Genomic DNA, 18439 nt, shown 5'->3' on the forward strand with positions numbered 1-18439 from the left:
GTGTCAAATATCGCACAGTAAGTGACAGAAAAAAGGTGATCGTTTTTTTGTGAAATTTAGTAGAGAATTTGCCCTACAGAAAAGAAAAAACCACAAAATCGTTGCGTTAAAAGAAAATTTAACATCAGTGATCATCAAATACATTATGATTATATTGTCGAAGTAAAACACTTATAAATGTGATACTGGGGTTTGAATGAATATTTTGCTTGCATTTGTGGATGTATTTCAGCTTTATTCACATTTTTTTTTTATTTGCTTTAATGTCAACATGCTTGTTATCAATCATCCATTTATTTCCTTACTTTTGCAATACTTTTACAATTAATCTGTCTAACATGAAAGCCCAATTTTTTCTAGATTTTTTTAGATCGAAAAATTGTTTCAAGTTTTTTTTTCCAAATGAAGATGATAAATAATGATAAATTTCTTAAATTTATTGCTCAATAATTTTTTTTTCTAATGCTATTATATAATGTGAGTCATTTTTCGAAATGTTACGATCTTAAAGTCATTCATAAAAATAAATGTTTCATATTTTCATTCATATAAACGTTAGACTGCAAAATGAGATAGATGGCATTACGAGACGCTTGATGTAGCGAAACATATACGGTATATATACGTAAAATAACTTTCCTGCCAGATGTTGACATCTTTGTTTATTAAAATGAAATGCACTGTAACAAATGCACTGAAACTTGAAAAAGACAAACATAAACATAAAATAAAGTGACAATGACCTTTTTACCTTTGTTTTCTAACCCTTTACCAGCTGAATTTGTGTATTGGATTTACTCTGCAGTCCATCAAAGGATTTCAGTACCATATAACCAACAGTATAACACCTTGTCAGATTGCATGGATGCACTCCATATTCCAACACCAACCCCAACACCTTGGCGAGTACAATAGCTCACCTTATTCTTCATATGTTCTAGGTAAAATGCGTGCATGTTGCTAATATTGTAAAGAAACAATATAAATAATAAATATATTGTATTTTACTTTATTCCGTGACCAAGTCTTATTTCGTTATAGTAAGTTGATGATAAATTATTTATGTGGAGTCTGACCTTGTGTACTTTGATGTCTTTCTTACTATATTACAACTTTAAGAATGGAGTATATACCTGGCTTAATATGGTACGTAAACTGATACAATTCATTAATTATAATGATAGATCAGTATAATGATGAAAGTAGTGGGAGAAGACAGCAAGTCGTTTTTTACGCAATTATTACTCTTTTGATGTAGCATGTCAGGTCATTAACAACATTGTCGTCTGCTGTTATATTTGCAATTCACTTATTGACCTTATGCCCAAACAACAATCATATGTAAGTTAACACTCCATAAATTTTGACACTCTCTTTGTCCCACACAACTTGATAAACTCCTCTATCTTCTATAAGTATTTCATCAAATCCAATGACTGATGATGAATAATGATGATGAGGAGCAGGAAGAGGGGGAGGAGGATATTGATGATGGTGGTGATGATGAAGATCATCATGATGGTGATGGTGGTGATGATAATGATGATAATTATATTGATTATGAGAGCAAGGAGGGGGATGCTCATATGCTGTACATGTTTTAAATCAAGCTGACAAGTAATGGTGCTAAAAGGAGATAACTATCAGCATTGATAATTAATTCATTTGACCATCAGAAGAAAGAGGCAGGAAATCTAATGGACAATGATATATCTTATAAGTACAGTTCAGTGGCATTTGGGAGCCATTAAACATGCTGATGTGGTATTTATCTGCAATAAATGGCCTGTGATAACAGTCTTATTAACTGATGGGGTATCGTTAAACAGATTGATCAAGATGTATATCAAACACTGGTATATAGATATAGTATGTAAATATATTCATGTCTTATATGTTTACATATATATTTATATATATATTCAGCTGATCTTTGTAAGAAAAGCATATTGCAATATTGCAAAGTATAAAAAAAGTAACAAGTGTATGTGCTGACATGCGATGCATGTTTACAGATGATAATAGATGTGAGGAACGCCACCGGTAGCAGCTGGTGTGTTAATAGTACATGTATATATACATTATCATTGAGGTATCTTCTTGTTTTGTTTTATATGAAGAGAAGGCTGACTGCATGTTGTTGTAAATATAACAATATATCAGCAGTGCTATAAATGCAAAACATACAACTAAAGATGTAACAAATTGTAATGTACAAATCGTAAGCTCTCTATAACACTTTATAATACGATGATTATCAGTACAATTTCCAACTTCTAACAGACAGAATAATATAAGAATTATAACAAAACAGTAAAATTTGTCAAATTCCAGACATGTTGCATAAATGAAATACATTTTGTATTTCCTAAACTAAGTTTTCCATATAAAACAATCCTCTTACATATATTACCATGACAACTGTAACTTTATGTAAACAAAGAATCAGATACAACAGTTTTACACTGAGGTAACAATATAAACATTCTTGAGACAAATTAACACCAAAACACCAAGTCAAGTCTAAACATTGCTAGAAAAAGTTCAGTCAGAGTAATCAAACATAATCAAAGAATCAGGTGGTCTGGTGAACTCTGACCTTACTTCTTTAGAAGTCATGGAAACAGTTTTGAGAAAAACCAGACACTTGGAGTGTGCCAATCTAGAGGGTAATCATAAAATACCAATAAAAATCTGCTTCCTACAGTTTCATTGCTTATACTGAATGCATCTACTGTTACAATGCTTATACTGAATGCAACTACTGTTACAATGCTTATACTGAAACTGCAATGCTTATACTGAATAACTACTGTTACAATGCTTATACTGAATGCAACTACTGTTACAATGCTTATACTGAATGCAACTACTGTTACAATGCTTATACTGAATGCAACTACTGTTACAATGCTTATACTCAATGCTTATACTGAATGCAACTACTGTTACAATGCTTATACTGAATACATCTACTGATACAATACTTATAATGAATACATCTACTGTTACAATGCTTATACTGAATGTAACTACTGTTACAATACTTATACTGAATGTAACTACTGTTACAATACTTATACTGAATGTAACTACTGTTACAATACTTATACTGTATGCATCTACTGTTACAATGCTTATACTGAATACATCTACTGTTACAATGCATATAATGAATGCATCTACTGATACAATGCTTATACTGAATGCAACCACTGTTACAATGCTTATACTGAATGTAACTACTGTTACAATGCTTATACTGAATGCAACTACTGTTACAATGCTTATACTGAATGCAACTACTGTTACAATGCTTATACTGAATACATCTACTGATACAATGCTTATACTGAATACATCTACTGATACAATACTTATACTGAATGCATCTACTGTTACAATGCTTTTACTGAATGCATCTACTGTTATAATGCTTATACGGATGCATCCACTGTTACAATGCTTTTACTGAATGCATCTACTGTTACAATGCTTATAGTGAATGCATCTACTGTTTCAGTAATTATACTGAATGCATCTACTGTCACAATGCTTATACTGAATGAATCCACTGTTTCGATACTTATACTGAATGCATCTACTGTTTCGATACTTATACTGAATGAATCCACTGTTTTGATACTTATACTGAATGCATCTACTGTTTCAAGAATCCACTGTTTCGATACTTATACTGAATGCATCTACTGTTACAATACTTATACCAAATGAATCCACTGTTTTGATACTTAAACTGAATGCATCTACTGTTACAATACTTATACTAAATGAATCCACTGTTTCGATACTTATACTGAATGCATCTACTGTTTCGATACTTATACTGAATGCATCCACTGTTTCAATACTTATACTTAATGAATCCACTGTTTCAATACTTATACTGAATGCATCTACTGTTTTGATACTTAAACTGAATGCATCTACTGTTTCAATACTTATACTAAATGAATCCACTGTTTTCGATACTTATACTGAATGCATCTATTGTTCGATACACATAGTCAATGCATCTACTGTTTCGATACTTTTTTAAAGTAACCAAGACATCCCTAAAATTTTCATATTATGACCTGCCTATATCTTATACAAAACCTATATTGTTATAACCCTTAATCTTATTATAATCAAATTGTGAAATCAGTCAGCAAATATTTTGGAAACTACAGAATTCTTTATTTATCTATTCCTCAGTAATATTTTGTATTCATAAGGTCTTGATTATCAATAATTATCATACAATAGACAGAGTGTTAGTTAAAGCAGACATCCAGTAGTCTAGGCTGATAATGCAGCAGATGAGATCTATTGGCAGTAATGAAGAGAATGCAGCCATGAAGAGGGTAGGAAACTAGTGAAAATTGACAGATCTCATGTTATTGTTCATGCTGGCACTACCCACTTGTCTGATTTACACAATCTTGTCTCACAACTAGTCTGATACTGCCCTCACTAATGCTGGTTTGTTATGTTAGGGTGGATGTTTGTTTCCCCATTAAATATTTCTTTGATTTAGCAATATACATCAATCAGTCAATCTAACAAGTGCTTGTCTTATAGTATTTCAAGTATAGAAAGCAGACATCACTTCTTAAATCTCATCAACAATAATCAGCAGCTTGTGGTCAATTCTGACACTATTTTATACCAGTGCTGTTGTAATCAGACAATAAAATATAATAGACACAAAAGGAAGTGGTAGGCTTGTGGTTTATGTGTTTGTCACTCACCCAAGAGATCATGGGTTCAGGCCCTACTGGGGGTCATGACCATGTTTCCTTATATACAACACAAGAACTGATTTAGTTCAAGGAGGCAGACTCGAAGTTGATCAATACAAGTTACAACAATTTGTTTCAAGCTTATATAAATGTGTTATGATTAAACAATAAAATATCTTCATAGCTACTGATAAATGATTAAAGCAGATGTTAATATACATGCAATGGTCCGCAGTACCTTGTCTGGTACCTGAAAACATAATAAGAGCACGAAAGCTGTAATCTGGTTTTCAGTATGACCAGTATTTGCAATTGGCCCATATGAAAGTGCATAACCAAAAACTTTAAAGAGCTTTACTTTACACTATGTTTAATGATATGTACAATGATAGTCTGTTTGAAAAAACTCATAACTATTCCAAGAATGACAACTTGATCAAACAATTCATGGAATGCTTTTGAAAGTAGCACAATTAACAACACTGAAATCACAAACTTTTCTTTTTAGTTATTATATCAAAGAACAAACGTAACCCTACAAAACTTGATTTCCGTGCCAAACCCTAGCAATCTACCATGCTTTATAATTTTCTTTCTGCTACATTACAGACAGAAACCATTGTTTACTGTAAGTTACAAAGAGAAACTCTCTCAACTAGACTAAATGGACATGTTATCTTCTGTAAGCCATTTTTATAGGGCACACAAGCAGAAAATCGGGTCTTGCTCCCACAATGTTATAACAAACCCAAAAATAGACAAAATATTGTCAAATTGACCTAAAAACTATTTCAGACATATTTTAGAAAAGTTTATCATAGTGCTAATGAGTCATATTAATGTTACGAGAGCCAAAAATATATTTCCCTCCATTTTCGATGGAATTTTATAGTAGTACCGGTAAGTGCATAAACTGATAACCTTTAAAAGTAGAATTTATTCTGTTAAGGTTATAAAAATCTATGTAATAACAATATAAAATTTGCAATTCATTACGGTACAGATAAAAACACAGCGTCACTTAACATATGTATTTGTATCCCCAGTTAACAAATGAAAGTCTGTTATATTAATGCAACATGTACTCATACAGTAATAATTACTATCATTTAATGATGATTATAACATTGTTTCTTCAGCTGTTTACAAGGACTAAACATAATTCTAATTGTTAGTTGGTATGTTTGTTTTGTTATAAGTCACCCAAACACACACACGAGGAAGTCAAGCCTCTTTCCAACTTCCCAGGTGGCAAAGATAGATCCAATATTGGCCTATGATCCATTGTTCACGTATTGAGGATCAAACTTACTATAATGTTAGAGAGCTTAGAGTTGCTTGTTTACATAAAGTGATTTACCATCAATTCAGGACTCAATCATAGCCCTGAAAAGGAGCAAAACCTATATAGAAATATCTATTCTTCAATTACACCCTCAGTCTAAAATACCTCCTTAACTGACTTTATAACAAGCAAAGTTCTCAAATCCATCCAAGCAATTTTCATTCATTAAATTGCTTCCAGAAGTCCTTTCCTCACCTTTAATCAAGTACATTTTTTTAAACTTGGTGTTTGAAAGTGTTATAAGAGAGAACGCTATAAATATATTTTGCTTATTTAAGTAGATATAGACGGTATTTAATATTAATACCTGTGTCGGACAATGTTTAATCATAGCAGCGGTCAAGTGCCTTACACTACACCTGGCTGAACTCTCTTATACTTGTTATTACAGACATAAAATATAATGATGGTCATGTTGAGTAAACTATCAACTGAAAACATGGTGCATTCCCACAATAATAGTATACTGACTATACTCCATATAAACGTAAAAAAAAATTACCCACAGTGAAATTAAGACTTACAATATCACTAATATTGCCACATTTATTTAACGCAAAATACACGGTAAAAAAGAAAATACAAAAATTCAGTTTTTTTTGGGTTTTTTTCATCTAAAATTTAATACCGTTTTTTCAAGTCAAAGGTCAATAAAATTTAGTTCTCATAAAGCACCTTTTTTAGAAAAAATGTTTTAAGCATCTGATTAAGATAATTTCAAACTGCCATCATCCGTTATATAGGTGTTAAAACTCACAGCTACTCACACTATCTTGGGTTGGACGGGACAGCCTATTTATTTTATAACTGATAAAAAATAAAAAAACATAAAACAAAATTTTTATCTTCTTCAGCTTATGGATTGAAGAGTATTTAGAGCCCTTTAGGCATTGACAATCTCCGAGAAAAATCTTCGGTCCCAAAACTTAAAGATGCTAATCCAACATTTTTATGGAGAATATAAAAGCATAAAAACTGTATAAAAACTGCATGGAACTCATTAAAATGGCGTTATCTGTCAAATGAAGTTTTTTCAATTAGACACATCCTCTCCCCACTTCAAATGCATTTCATGCAGGTCACAAAGTTTTAATTTACTGTTGCAGTGTAAATGGGGCTATCAAAGTAAAACAAAATCCCCTGCAGGTGTGGTTTTAGGAAGTCATTTAGTCACATAAATGTAACTTTTTTATATAAGGTAAGAAATGGCCAGGAAGTAGATGTAATTATGCTGTTGGTGAAGAGATTAAAAGGTAAAATTAAGATCATTAATAAGACAAGAAAAGTTTTCAGTACAGATCATGTAAATTTTCAATTAAGACAAAGTAAGATATATTTCTGAGCCTCATTTGTTTTCTTTGACCTCTTTGAACTAGACCTCAATAAATAGACCAATAAATAGATATGGAGATTTTTAATATCTTGACCACTTCATGAATTAATTTCCTAATACATTTATTTGACTGATAAACAAAATACTGTATGTTCTGACATAATGAAAACAAAAGATGAAAGAAACCTGTAACCAAATTAAAGTCTATTAAAAGTTATATGTGATTGTACAGCTATGTTTAACATAAATACATGACTTTACCAGACTCATTTATTATCATTTACTGTCTACAGTGTTATATGTATCATTATATATATAACATATGTTTCAAATTAAAACACAACTTTATTAAATATTCTAATTAGCCTCAAATAGTAGTCAAACAAAATTCCACACTTAATGGCAATTTCCATATTTGCTCTGGGCATTCAAACGTGCAGTCAAATTCGCTATTGAGTATATATATATATGGTTTATACCATTGGCAAAAGAATGAACACAGAGTACAGATTGTTCAGTATTGCTTTGGATCTTGCAGCCACTTTCCTTAAGGTTCATAGGGTATATGGGCTTACGGTACCAAAAACTGATAATTTGTAGATGAAGTAAAGAACTGAAATGACTTAAATGTACTGCTAAAAGTTTTATTGAGCGTGTGATAAAGTTGTAAATGAGATGTGGAGACCAGAAGGTCACAAATATATTATCATAACATATTCATAAACATACTGAGAAAATCATATTGTTTATAAAGAATGTAAAAACAAGTTAATAAAGGTCTCCTACAATGTTGTGATCTTTGTCACATAATCTTGTGATAAAAAAAGATACGGGTCATGTCACTTGAAACAATATCATGGTAATTAATTGGATTTTAATATTTGAGTATCCATGCAAGAATATGTTTTGAAGACAGAAGTTTAACACCTGATGTCCATCATCTACATAGCTGTACTGACAGTTACATTCATAAAGATAAATTAACTCCCCCTCAACTGTCTCAAATTAGACCATCTCTGATATTTAAGTAGTAAAAAATATATAATTTTTTGACAATTTGTGATTTCCAGCAATACACGATGAGATGTCACTATGGCAGCGGAAATAACATTGCTTTGTTGACTCTTACCTACACCCCCTCAATGAAAATCTCAATTTTTTTTACACCATTCAAACATAGGTGGTAATGTGGTAGTTTTCACTCTGGATCAAGGCAGTTAGCCACACTGAATTCACCAGAGAACAGTTCAGCCACAGCATTGTTCATGGGCAGAATGTCACACAGTTTACTAGTATAAGTTGATAGGAACTGATAAATTCTGTACATGCCAAAGCAGAGGTATAGTGTGATTGACCATAGAAAGGATTTCATGATCAATCACAATGGAAGTGACCTGCACTGTCAAGGAATCGAACCACGATTGCCCAATTCACAGTCTAATGCTCTACCTATCGATCTTACGGGGTTCAAAAACACAGGAGTGTTATTTGATTTGCCATACTTGTAAGTATTTGGACCTTTGTAATTGGTCAGTTTTTGATAAGTATCAACCAATCAGATGTAAGGATTTTGACTGGTCCACAATTTATAACCATAGGCCAATTATTGTTTATACTGTAGACAGGTTGTGTAATATACATGAATGTATGCACCATGCAATATTAATCAGCAGATTACTGTATAGATATTGCTACCTGATTGAGTGTTGACTGACATTAATGATGCCTTAACAAGCCATTTATTACCTTACCACAATCACCTATGACAAGCTGTGATACAATCATTACATACCTTGATAATCACTCCTATACTTTTCTTTAAGTAATTCTAGCAAATGAAAGGTTCCATGCCACTATGTTGTAACTTAAGGAATAAAAAAATAAACAATATCTAAGAACTGCTGAAATTCAAAAAGTTAAACAAGTATTTAGGTCATTTAAGCTGGATTTAAAAAAAAACTTGTTTGTTAAAAAAAATCAACTTGGTGTCCTGGGCTAGGCAGTGTTGACATGTTAATGAAGACGCATTCTGGGCCCTCAAATAAGCTCAAGCCAACAACTCCTTGAAGAGCAAGCATTTTCATCACTTCCAAGGCATATGATAATTAATTCTTAACAGGAAGCATTCAACATAATTTTTTGCTTAAAATAGTTAAATAGGACATCGGTTACTATAGTAAAAGTAACAGTTTAACTCAAATACTGACAAATACATGATAACATAATATACTTGAAAGATTTACTTTTATATCAAATGTGTATCAAACTCAAGGCCCAGTTTATGGAAGATTGCAAACATGTTCTTTTATACTTTTAAGCTTATGTTTATTAAACATTGGTCTAGATTTAAATAAAGTTGTGTTGTAAAATTAAACAGCTGTACACTGAGCTATACAAACAAATTAAAGTCAGCACTTCCGTACATGTACTAACAAAGTCTTCAATAAATGTTTAGACTTATATTTAAATATATATGTAAAGAAAGCTTTTTTTAACTCTTCTACTATATATTGGTTTAGGTTCAAGTTATTTGGTCACACTGACACAATTAAGGTCATCCTGGCTTTTACTGTATGGGCTGTGGTACAGGAACATTGATCTTCCTTGTTGATCTTTACTGTTTAGTACACTTTCTATGATTTTCAAAAAGTGATGAACGATATGGGGCAGAACTAAACCATATCTGCTAACCTAGCAGATATTTTCCATTTCATTTCACCTACCAAGTTATTGAACATGCAGGACAGTGTTGAGTTAAGCCCTGGATGACAGTGTCAAGTTAAGCCCTGCATGACAGTGTCAAGTTAAGCCCTGCATGACAGTGTCAAGTTAAGCCCTGCAGGACAGTGTCAAGTTAAGCCCTGCATGACAGTGTCAAGTTAAGCCCTGCATGACAGTGTCAAGTTAAGCCCTGCAGGACAGTGGCAAGTTAAGCCCTGCTGAACAGTGTTGAGTTGACCCCTGCTGAACAGTGTTGAGTTGAACCCTCAGGACAGTTTCAAATCAAGCCCTGCAGGACAGTGTCGAGAGTTGAACCCTGCAGAACAGTGTCGAGTTTAACCCTACAGGACAGTGTCGAGTTGAACCCTGCAGGACAGTGTCATGTTGAACCCTGCATGTCAGTGTAATTGAGCCATGTAGGACAGTGTCAAGTTGAACGTCAAGTTAAACCCTCCTATAACTTTCCTGTGGAGTAACAGAAGCTATTCCAACTCTAATCAATGTTTCTATTTATGACCACACATGATTAGAAAATACAGGTTTTATAATGAAAGAGAAATTAGGAAATAATATGTTGGGGGTCAGTGTTCTTGGACACAACAGGTCACATACGATATTAATCAATTGTGTCTGCATTCCAAATAATGCCATCTTGTGTCCATTTATTTATATCTTGTTTAACCTTTGTACCAGGTCTATAATACACATGCCGCTGTAAAACAGTAAAAATGAAACTGTTCAACAAGTACTTATAATGCTTGGTTAGCTAATAATGAAAATTAAACCTTACATAAGTGGTCATCAAAATTTCCATAACAAATTCAAATACCCTGTGTAGGGAAAACTGAATATAATATAGCATCAAAGTGGTAACAAGCTTCACAAAATCACAGGAATTCACAGAATGACACTAAAACAAAAAAAGAAAAAAGGAACTTTTAATTCAATTTTATTTTAATATTTTGAGGAGATACTGAAGGAATTATTGCTATGAATATGTCAAGGGGAATAATAATTGTATTCTGGTGGATGACATGCAGAGAAAATGTTGATAAAGTAGCAGAATGTTCAGCTTTGACATCCAATTATCAGACAGGCTATGAGGTAACCTTTAAAACATGTAATTTTCTATGATTCATAGTCTTTGTAATTCATAAAAATTTGAGAAGCTGTATGACCAGAATGGTATCAAAACCAGTACAAACATTTTGATATTAGCTGTTAACTTATTCAACTTTTGTCATGACCAATTTGTGCTTGGTTAAATGATTCAGCTGAAGAAAAAAAACTACGATTACAACAACATTATGATATACAACAAGTATGATTTAAGAAATCATGGGGTAATTTACTTTGAATCAAGACCAACAAAGTTCCAAACTAGTATTTTGAATGTTTCTTTCTAAAGGCTATAAAGTCATACACCCGATTCATTGAATAACCAATTAAAATTTGGTCTCAGATACAATACACTTGCAGGGTTTGTATTCATTCATTAAGAGTAAACCAAAATATCTCATAACATTGATATCAAACAAAAAACTCAATAATGAACATGGGTAAAATTATGAACTGACTTCTGACTAGGAGGATACCAATCCATTTATAGAAACCACTTAGGTTGTGAAAGGAAATTCATGTCAGACCAATATAATAGCCATGTGACATAACCTGTCTTGATTACGTTCAATCATCCTGCATTTATAATATTAGTAATAATTGTCTGATACCTTATACTTTACTCTAGGGTCTATAGCACAAAAGTTCAGAAGTCTGGAACAAGTAATAAAGTTTCAAATTGTTTTATTGATATGAACTTTTCACACCTCAGTCTTAATCTGACCTTATTTCTTCCTTCCCAACATTTTATTTGTTCTTTTTAAAGATGCCAAATAGATATTATCTTCAAGTTGTTTAAGTTAAACCTTTTCTTTGATTTCAATTTACTTTTTTTCTGTTAAATATAACATGATATTGATATCTATGTCTATTCAAGCAATTATGAAAAAAGAAATTGGTCTGTAGTGTGGTAGTTGTGTGGAAGTTGTGATATCATAGTTTAACAAGAAGGTGGCTGACCCCAAGTACAAATTTGCTAACAGAAAAAAATGTCCTTCTTGAAAGAAAAAAATGACTGACAGTTTCAAACCACATGTTTGTGTTAAATCTTACAGGAGGTGAGAAGTCATTTTAAAGTTATGTTATAAAAGTCTTCAATTCAGCCCTATGTTACAAACTATGAAGTGAAAATTTAAATAGAATGTAAACAACAGCGTGAAAAGGCAAACAGTCATATAACCCCATAACAGGCTTATCTACTGATTCTAAACTATGCATCGTACAAATATGTCAATAATGCAGTATTCTAATCAGTATCTTATGAAATAAAAATAGGACTCTTGTAGTTGTCAAACTGAACACGGTTGTTACAGCACATTTGGGTCACATTTTTTCTGAGTTCATTTCTAATTCATGTATTGCAGGACATTATTTTTCACAAGGAAAAGTCAAGAAAAGTTCATAAATATTTCTGAAAGTGGAGAGGTATTTGTCCATGATCTGATTTAAAAATCTCATCTGACTTCTAGTAAGCTTTAACGGCATTGTATTGTAAAAGGGAAAAGAGATGAAGTGGCAAATATATACTAGTATGTCTCTGAACGAAGGAAGCAATACCAGTTCATTTATGGCCCTATAGAGGCCCAAAGCTATAGTTCTATGGCATCAGTGCAAGTTATTCACAGAGTTGTATATAGGCTGGCCTAAGGAATGAAATCTTTAGACTTTTCTCTTCGAACATAGATTTAAAGATTTAAAGTAATGAAGCCATAAGGCTTATCAGCTTTTATCAGATATATAGCACACAAATAACTATGAATTTGGCAGATACAGTGTATTATCAGAAAACTCCAATATTCTGCCTAATTTTATTGGAACTGGTGTCAAAGTTTTCCCATTTGCTTTCATCGTCTTTAAATATGATATTCTAATGCCACCTATTATTTTACATCTATCAAAAATAACAAGGTGCCTCCAAAGAAAGTGTAAAACTCTAGGCATTCATTATTCAAGAACCTAATTAACAAGAAATTATAGAGAAAAATCCTTCCTGTCTGTCCTTTCTCATGGAGTATCGTGCATTCATTCATTCACAAAGCAAAAAGCTATTACAAACTGTAATCTGTTCTGCAATGTTAAGAAACTGACAGTGGATCATTAAATCATTACATTTATCAATTATTTCATGCCGTTTCATAAGATAGTCATTGCTACCCTTTCCCAATAAATACCGGTAGGTCATTATCAAAATAATGCTAAATTTATTTTGTCACAAGGATGTAAAAGAATATCCAGGCAACAAACACACTTATTAACTTAAAGACTAATTAGTTTTCTATTATTAACCCAAAGCGGAAGTGACACCAGTATAGAACTAGGCCAGCCTGCACATTTGCGCAGTTTTACCGAGATCTAAACTGTAGGCGGCTAATTCAATTTTGCATTTTGTTACTGAAACCCCTTAAAATTAAAATGCACAGTACCAAAACTAAGATTAGGGCATGTCCATTACATATATTCAACATATATTCAATTTTTTTTTGTATGTGATCTCTTTGGTCTTTAACAAGACAGGCTGCATCTTCATAATCCAGCTTATACAGTAATCTAATCCACTGGTAAAATTGTTTGCATATTGAGGATTATCCTGTTAATTATGCTATCATTAACACACAGAGTGATATCAAAATTATGCTATCACAAACTCACAGAAGCTTCAAAGCTAAGGTCAATATAAATCAACTGTAAAATATTAATTAACAAGGTAGATATCAGTCATGATAGAACTGATAAATCTGCTGATAATGTCATTCTCCGCCTATGTGTAACACTATTTGCCTTTTAAATTAGGACAGAAATAATGAATTTTAATTACAATTACATTCTGCCCTCTGTACTAAATAACCACTCTAAATGTCTAATGAGATGAACTCATTTAAATACTGAATTTTAATTTAGAATACAAAAGAATAACTCATTTAAGAATTTCAAGACCTATTTATGAATGGCAATTTACTTCATTTGTACAATATAATCAATATTATTTGGTCATTTATATCAGCAAAAAAGAATAGGTCAAGATCTTAAATTGATTCTTTAATGATTGATTCACTGGCTGGTTGGTTGAAAAATAACACAAATGAATGAATGAATGAATGAATGAATGAATAAATGAATGAATATGAATGGATGGACGAATGAATGAATGAATGAATAAATGAATAAATGAATGAATGAATGAATGAATGAATGAATGAATGAATGAATGAATGAAACAAAGTGACATAAAGACTTCACTGGTCTGATATCATTGTTCAAACCTTCACAAGCACAAACTTACCTGAATCCACAGCACAAGAGGAATCACTTCCTGTATTACTGTGTATATGTTTATGTGAATGTTTTAACGTATAAAGAAGATGAGGTATAACTTGTTCAGTTTGGTTTAAATGTTCACTGGTGTTATCTCCAGCTATTATAGGTTCTATGAGATAATGTTCTCCTTCTACACTGAATGACCCTGCCTGAAAAAGACAAAAAATGGCATTTACCAAAAGTGACAAAATTTCATATGTAATATACGCTTTAAAGCTAAGCTGCCAGCTTGCGAAGAAGATTATTACCAAATCTAACAAGTAGCAGGCGCTTTATATAAAGGGGAAGTAACAAGTGAGCAATCAATTTATACATAAAGTTTCATTTGTTATAATATTCTGAGAAACTAATTCCTCCACAGAAATTGTCAGTAACATCTCATTCCGCCACATAAAGGTCTTGCATTCGTGAATTTGACCACACATGTCTCATAAATGGCGCAATTCATTCAAAGGGGAGTAACTGTGCAAATCTTTTAATATGATAATGTTTGGGGTACTCGTATCCCAAACTGAAAGAACCTTATCTATGCATGCTTACTAAGAAACTAATTCCTCCACAGAAATTGTCAGTAGAATCTCATTCCGCCACATAAAGGTCTCGTATTGGTGAATTTGACCACACATGTCTCATAAATGGCGCAATTCATTCAAAGGGGAGTAACTGTGCAAATCTTTTAATATGATAATGTATGGGGTACTGAAAGAACCTTATCTATGCATGCTTACTAATATCTCCATTATCTCCATTAGCTTTCTATTTAAATTTCTTTTATATCATTATACAAGATGGATGACGGTACATCAAACTCCGAGTGAAAAAAGGGATTCAAAATAATTGCTTAATAGTAATTATATTTCTAGTTACAATTCACGTTCAAGATGAAACAAAGTGCTTAACGTTTTGTTCTAACTTAATTTGACCGTAATAAATAACATCAATAACATCAGTTAAATCGAGTTAAACAAGTTGTGTACATGTCTTTGATAGACCACAATACAACCTAGTTACGTTTGCAAAGATGATAAATAATTCAAAAACTACAGTCCAGTTTCCAGATTTAAGAGCATGATGGTAAGGTCAATGACCCACTCTTCGTGTGGGACTACATTTATTTTTTCATTAATTACGTGTTCAAATGCTGTGAAACCACTGTTTCTATTTACAATTCTTTATTAACTTAACACCTACCAAGTGATTAGTGATTTGTGGGATATATGAAATACTGACTACGCAGATGGCGTTGACCGCTACGCTGAACATTCTTCCCAGTCCAAACTAATATATATATACATGTATATTAGGGTTTAAATATTATATAAAATAATAATAATATAAATGTTTTAAAAACATCAGAGCGCCACCTTCAAAACCGTCTATTTTCAATATATATATATTTTTACTTGTGTTGCATTTAAGTGTATCTACCTTCTAATGACATAATCAAATGTAGAATAAAGCAATAAAGCAATAAGGCAATAATAAAATTATGTTGAATACTTTGAACGAAGCAAGACATTTGCCTTTTATGTTTAATGGACTGTCCTCTTTTTTTATTTGTACAGTATTTTTATGAATGAAGTAAATATATGAAGACTACATTTATGCCTTTGATTCATTGGGAATGTTCCTGCCCAATCACCATCGGCAAATTTTGCGTCACGGGTAGGACCAACGGATCGAAAAGGGTATTAATTCTACGTGAAGAAGCGTGAAAACAGATAACAGTATTAAATCTATATATTTTGTCATACGAGAGTGTCTTCCGTCACATCCAGACCAAATAAACCAAATATTTAAAGTTTAAATATTATTTATGATCCATCATCCCGAAAAACCACAAAACGATTTACTATCTGCAAACTTAGTAGTATTTTTGCGACCTATTTATGCGTTTATCAATGAAACTGGCACTGAAATAGGACTGGGTCTCGTAAAATGAATTAAGATGGTTATTTTCACTTATCAAATAAATGTTTTAATGTATTAAAATATGTCAGTGTATACAAGAAAGGTGAGTAGACTCATGTCAGGTTCAATGTCTAAGAGTATTTCAAAACTATCCAAAATATGATAAAAAGAGAACTGGTATAAATGAAATGACATAATAATGGTGTCATTATCTGTATTGTCATAGAGATATGCTGTCTCCTATATGTAATAATGACAGCTGAATAGTTTAAAAGTTACATCATCATTTTTCACATTTTTGATAAAAGCTCTGCTGAAAGGAGTCCTGTTAAAATTGCCAGAGTAACTTTTTTAATACTCCAAATAATAAAACAGTATAAAGACAGTCTAGCACGTATTTTCTTGAAGTCTGACACATGTGAACAGCAGTTCAATTTTAATGAGTACTTCAACTAACAATATAGAAGATATACAATGAAAACCTTTTTTTCATCAGCAACATTTTCAAGTAATACAGGGTTAGGGTAAATGAGGTCAATCGGGACACCTCGACTATTATTCATAAGTTCTTATCCGAAGTTTGGAAGAAAGAAGCACAGTTTGTAATAGATGGTTTATGAAACAGTGGTGGGATTTGAAACAATTGTCAAAATTGTGTACAATAATCACTTATAAATTGACTCCCGTCAGTTAACAAGACTGTTACAGTGTGACCTGTCATTTCGACTATGACCTCAGGCAGACAACAATTAATTGTGACGTTTTTGTACAGATTTTAACCGTTCATGCGTAAGTTTTCTGTTGTAGAACATGCAGCATATTAAGTGAGTAAACTTAAAGACACTCAGTCGCCAGTTTTAATTGACGGAAATGAATTACGTGAATACAACAACTAACTGACTTAAACTGAGTCAATGTGAGTTGTTAATAGTTCTTGAATTAAAAAGTATTATATATAAAAAGTTTATGTCTAATAATTAGACAATATGAAATATTCTTTTCAGCTTTTGCACCTGGAATTGACAAAACAAAGAATAATTATATATACAGGGAGTAGGACTACTTTTATACTCAAACATGATATGTGCTCGATTTCACTGCGAATTATGTGGGAAATGCCCCGGTGTCACCCTATACAAATTTTGCCATTCAAATAGTGACACAAGTGTTCGTCTCAGAATACCGTTTAGCGTATTTTCTGTTTTCTTTTGGTATGGCGTTACCCAGTAAAGGTGTATTCGGTCGCAATTTGAGATTTTAACCAAGATCTCAGGTCTCACAGATTCCTCTTAAAATAGAATATACTAATGCTGGATTTGACTGACATAACTCATCAGCCTCATATTGTACAGGCCCATGTCCAACTAGTAAAGAAAATGTTTTAATTTTCAGAACTACCACATGTCTGTTATTTAATACAGATATATTTCCTTTTGAAAAAATAGGTAACAATACACCAAAAGGTTCGCCCCTGTGGATTATACGGTCTTTTAACGGAAAATTAGGGTAAAGGAATGCTATTTCATAAAGGTTAGAGAGCAAATCATTAAATCTTTCAGCGGCATGCCCTTTGTTATAGACCTATTAGCCATGCAGTATTATTTAAACCTGTTGATTTACTGAAATCAGTATATCTTTCGAAACCGATCTTTTGTTTTTAGATAATTAGACAGAGTGCTCTAAATATTCAGACCGCAGTGCGAGAATTTCAATCTGTTATTATTATTTTTTTGACATATTTCAGACAGATAATCGTTCTGAAATTACATAACTTTAAGCATGTTTTTTTTTGCAATGCCATATATCTTCTGTGTAAAAACTGCTTAAAAATTGGCAACTCATCTTGCACCGTATATCTGTAGTAAGTCACGAAAATGCACATTACATATATTGTTAACAACTTTAACAAAATAATTTTAACATGATTTAGTTTGATCGTTTGGAGTTTGT

General features: G+C 32.1%; 1 protein-coding gene across 2 annotated transcripts in view; it reads right to left on the minus strand.

The window, feature by feature from the left end:
* LOC132723309 (A disintegrin and metalloproteinase with thrombospondin motifs 9-like) overlaps positions 1 to 18439 on the minus strand; it is a 126902-nt gene that overhangs the window by 105941 nt on the left and 2522 nt on the right. For both annotated transcript variants that reach the window (XM_060707986.1, XM_060707985.1), the window contains exon 3: positions 14544 to 14727. In XM_060707986.1, the coding sequence (XP_060563969.1) occupies positions 14544 to 14727 (184 nt within the window). The remainder of the gene's footprint in view (positions 1 to 14543; positions 14728 to 18439) is intronic.

The sequence above is a fragment of the Ruditapes philippinarum genome, unplaced genomic scaffold (genome assembly GCF_026571515.1).
Source record: "Ruditapes philippinarum isolate M1 unplaced genomic scaffold, ASM2657151v2 ctg184_1_1_1_1, whole genome shotgun sequence".
NCBI classification, from domain to species: domain Eukaryota; kingdom Metazoa; phylum Mollusca; class Bivalvia; order Venerida; family Veneridae; genus Ruditapes; species Ruditapes philippinarum.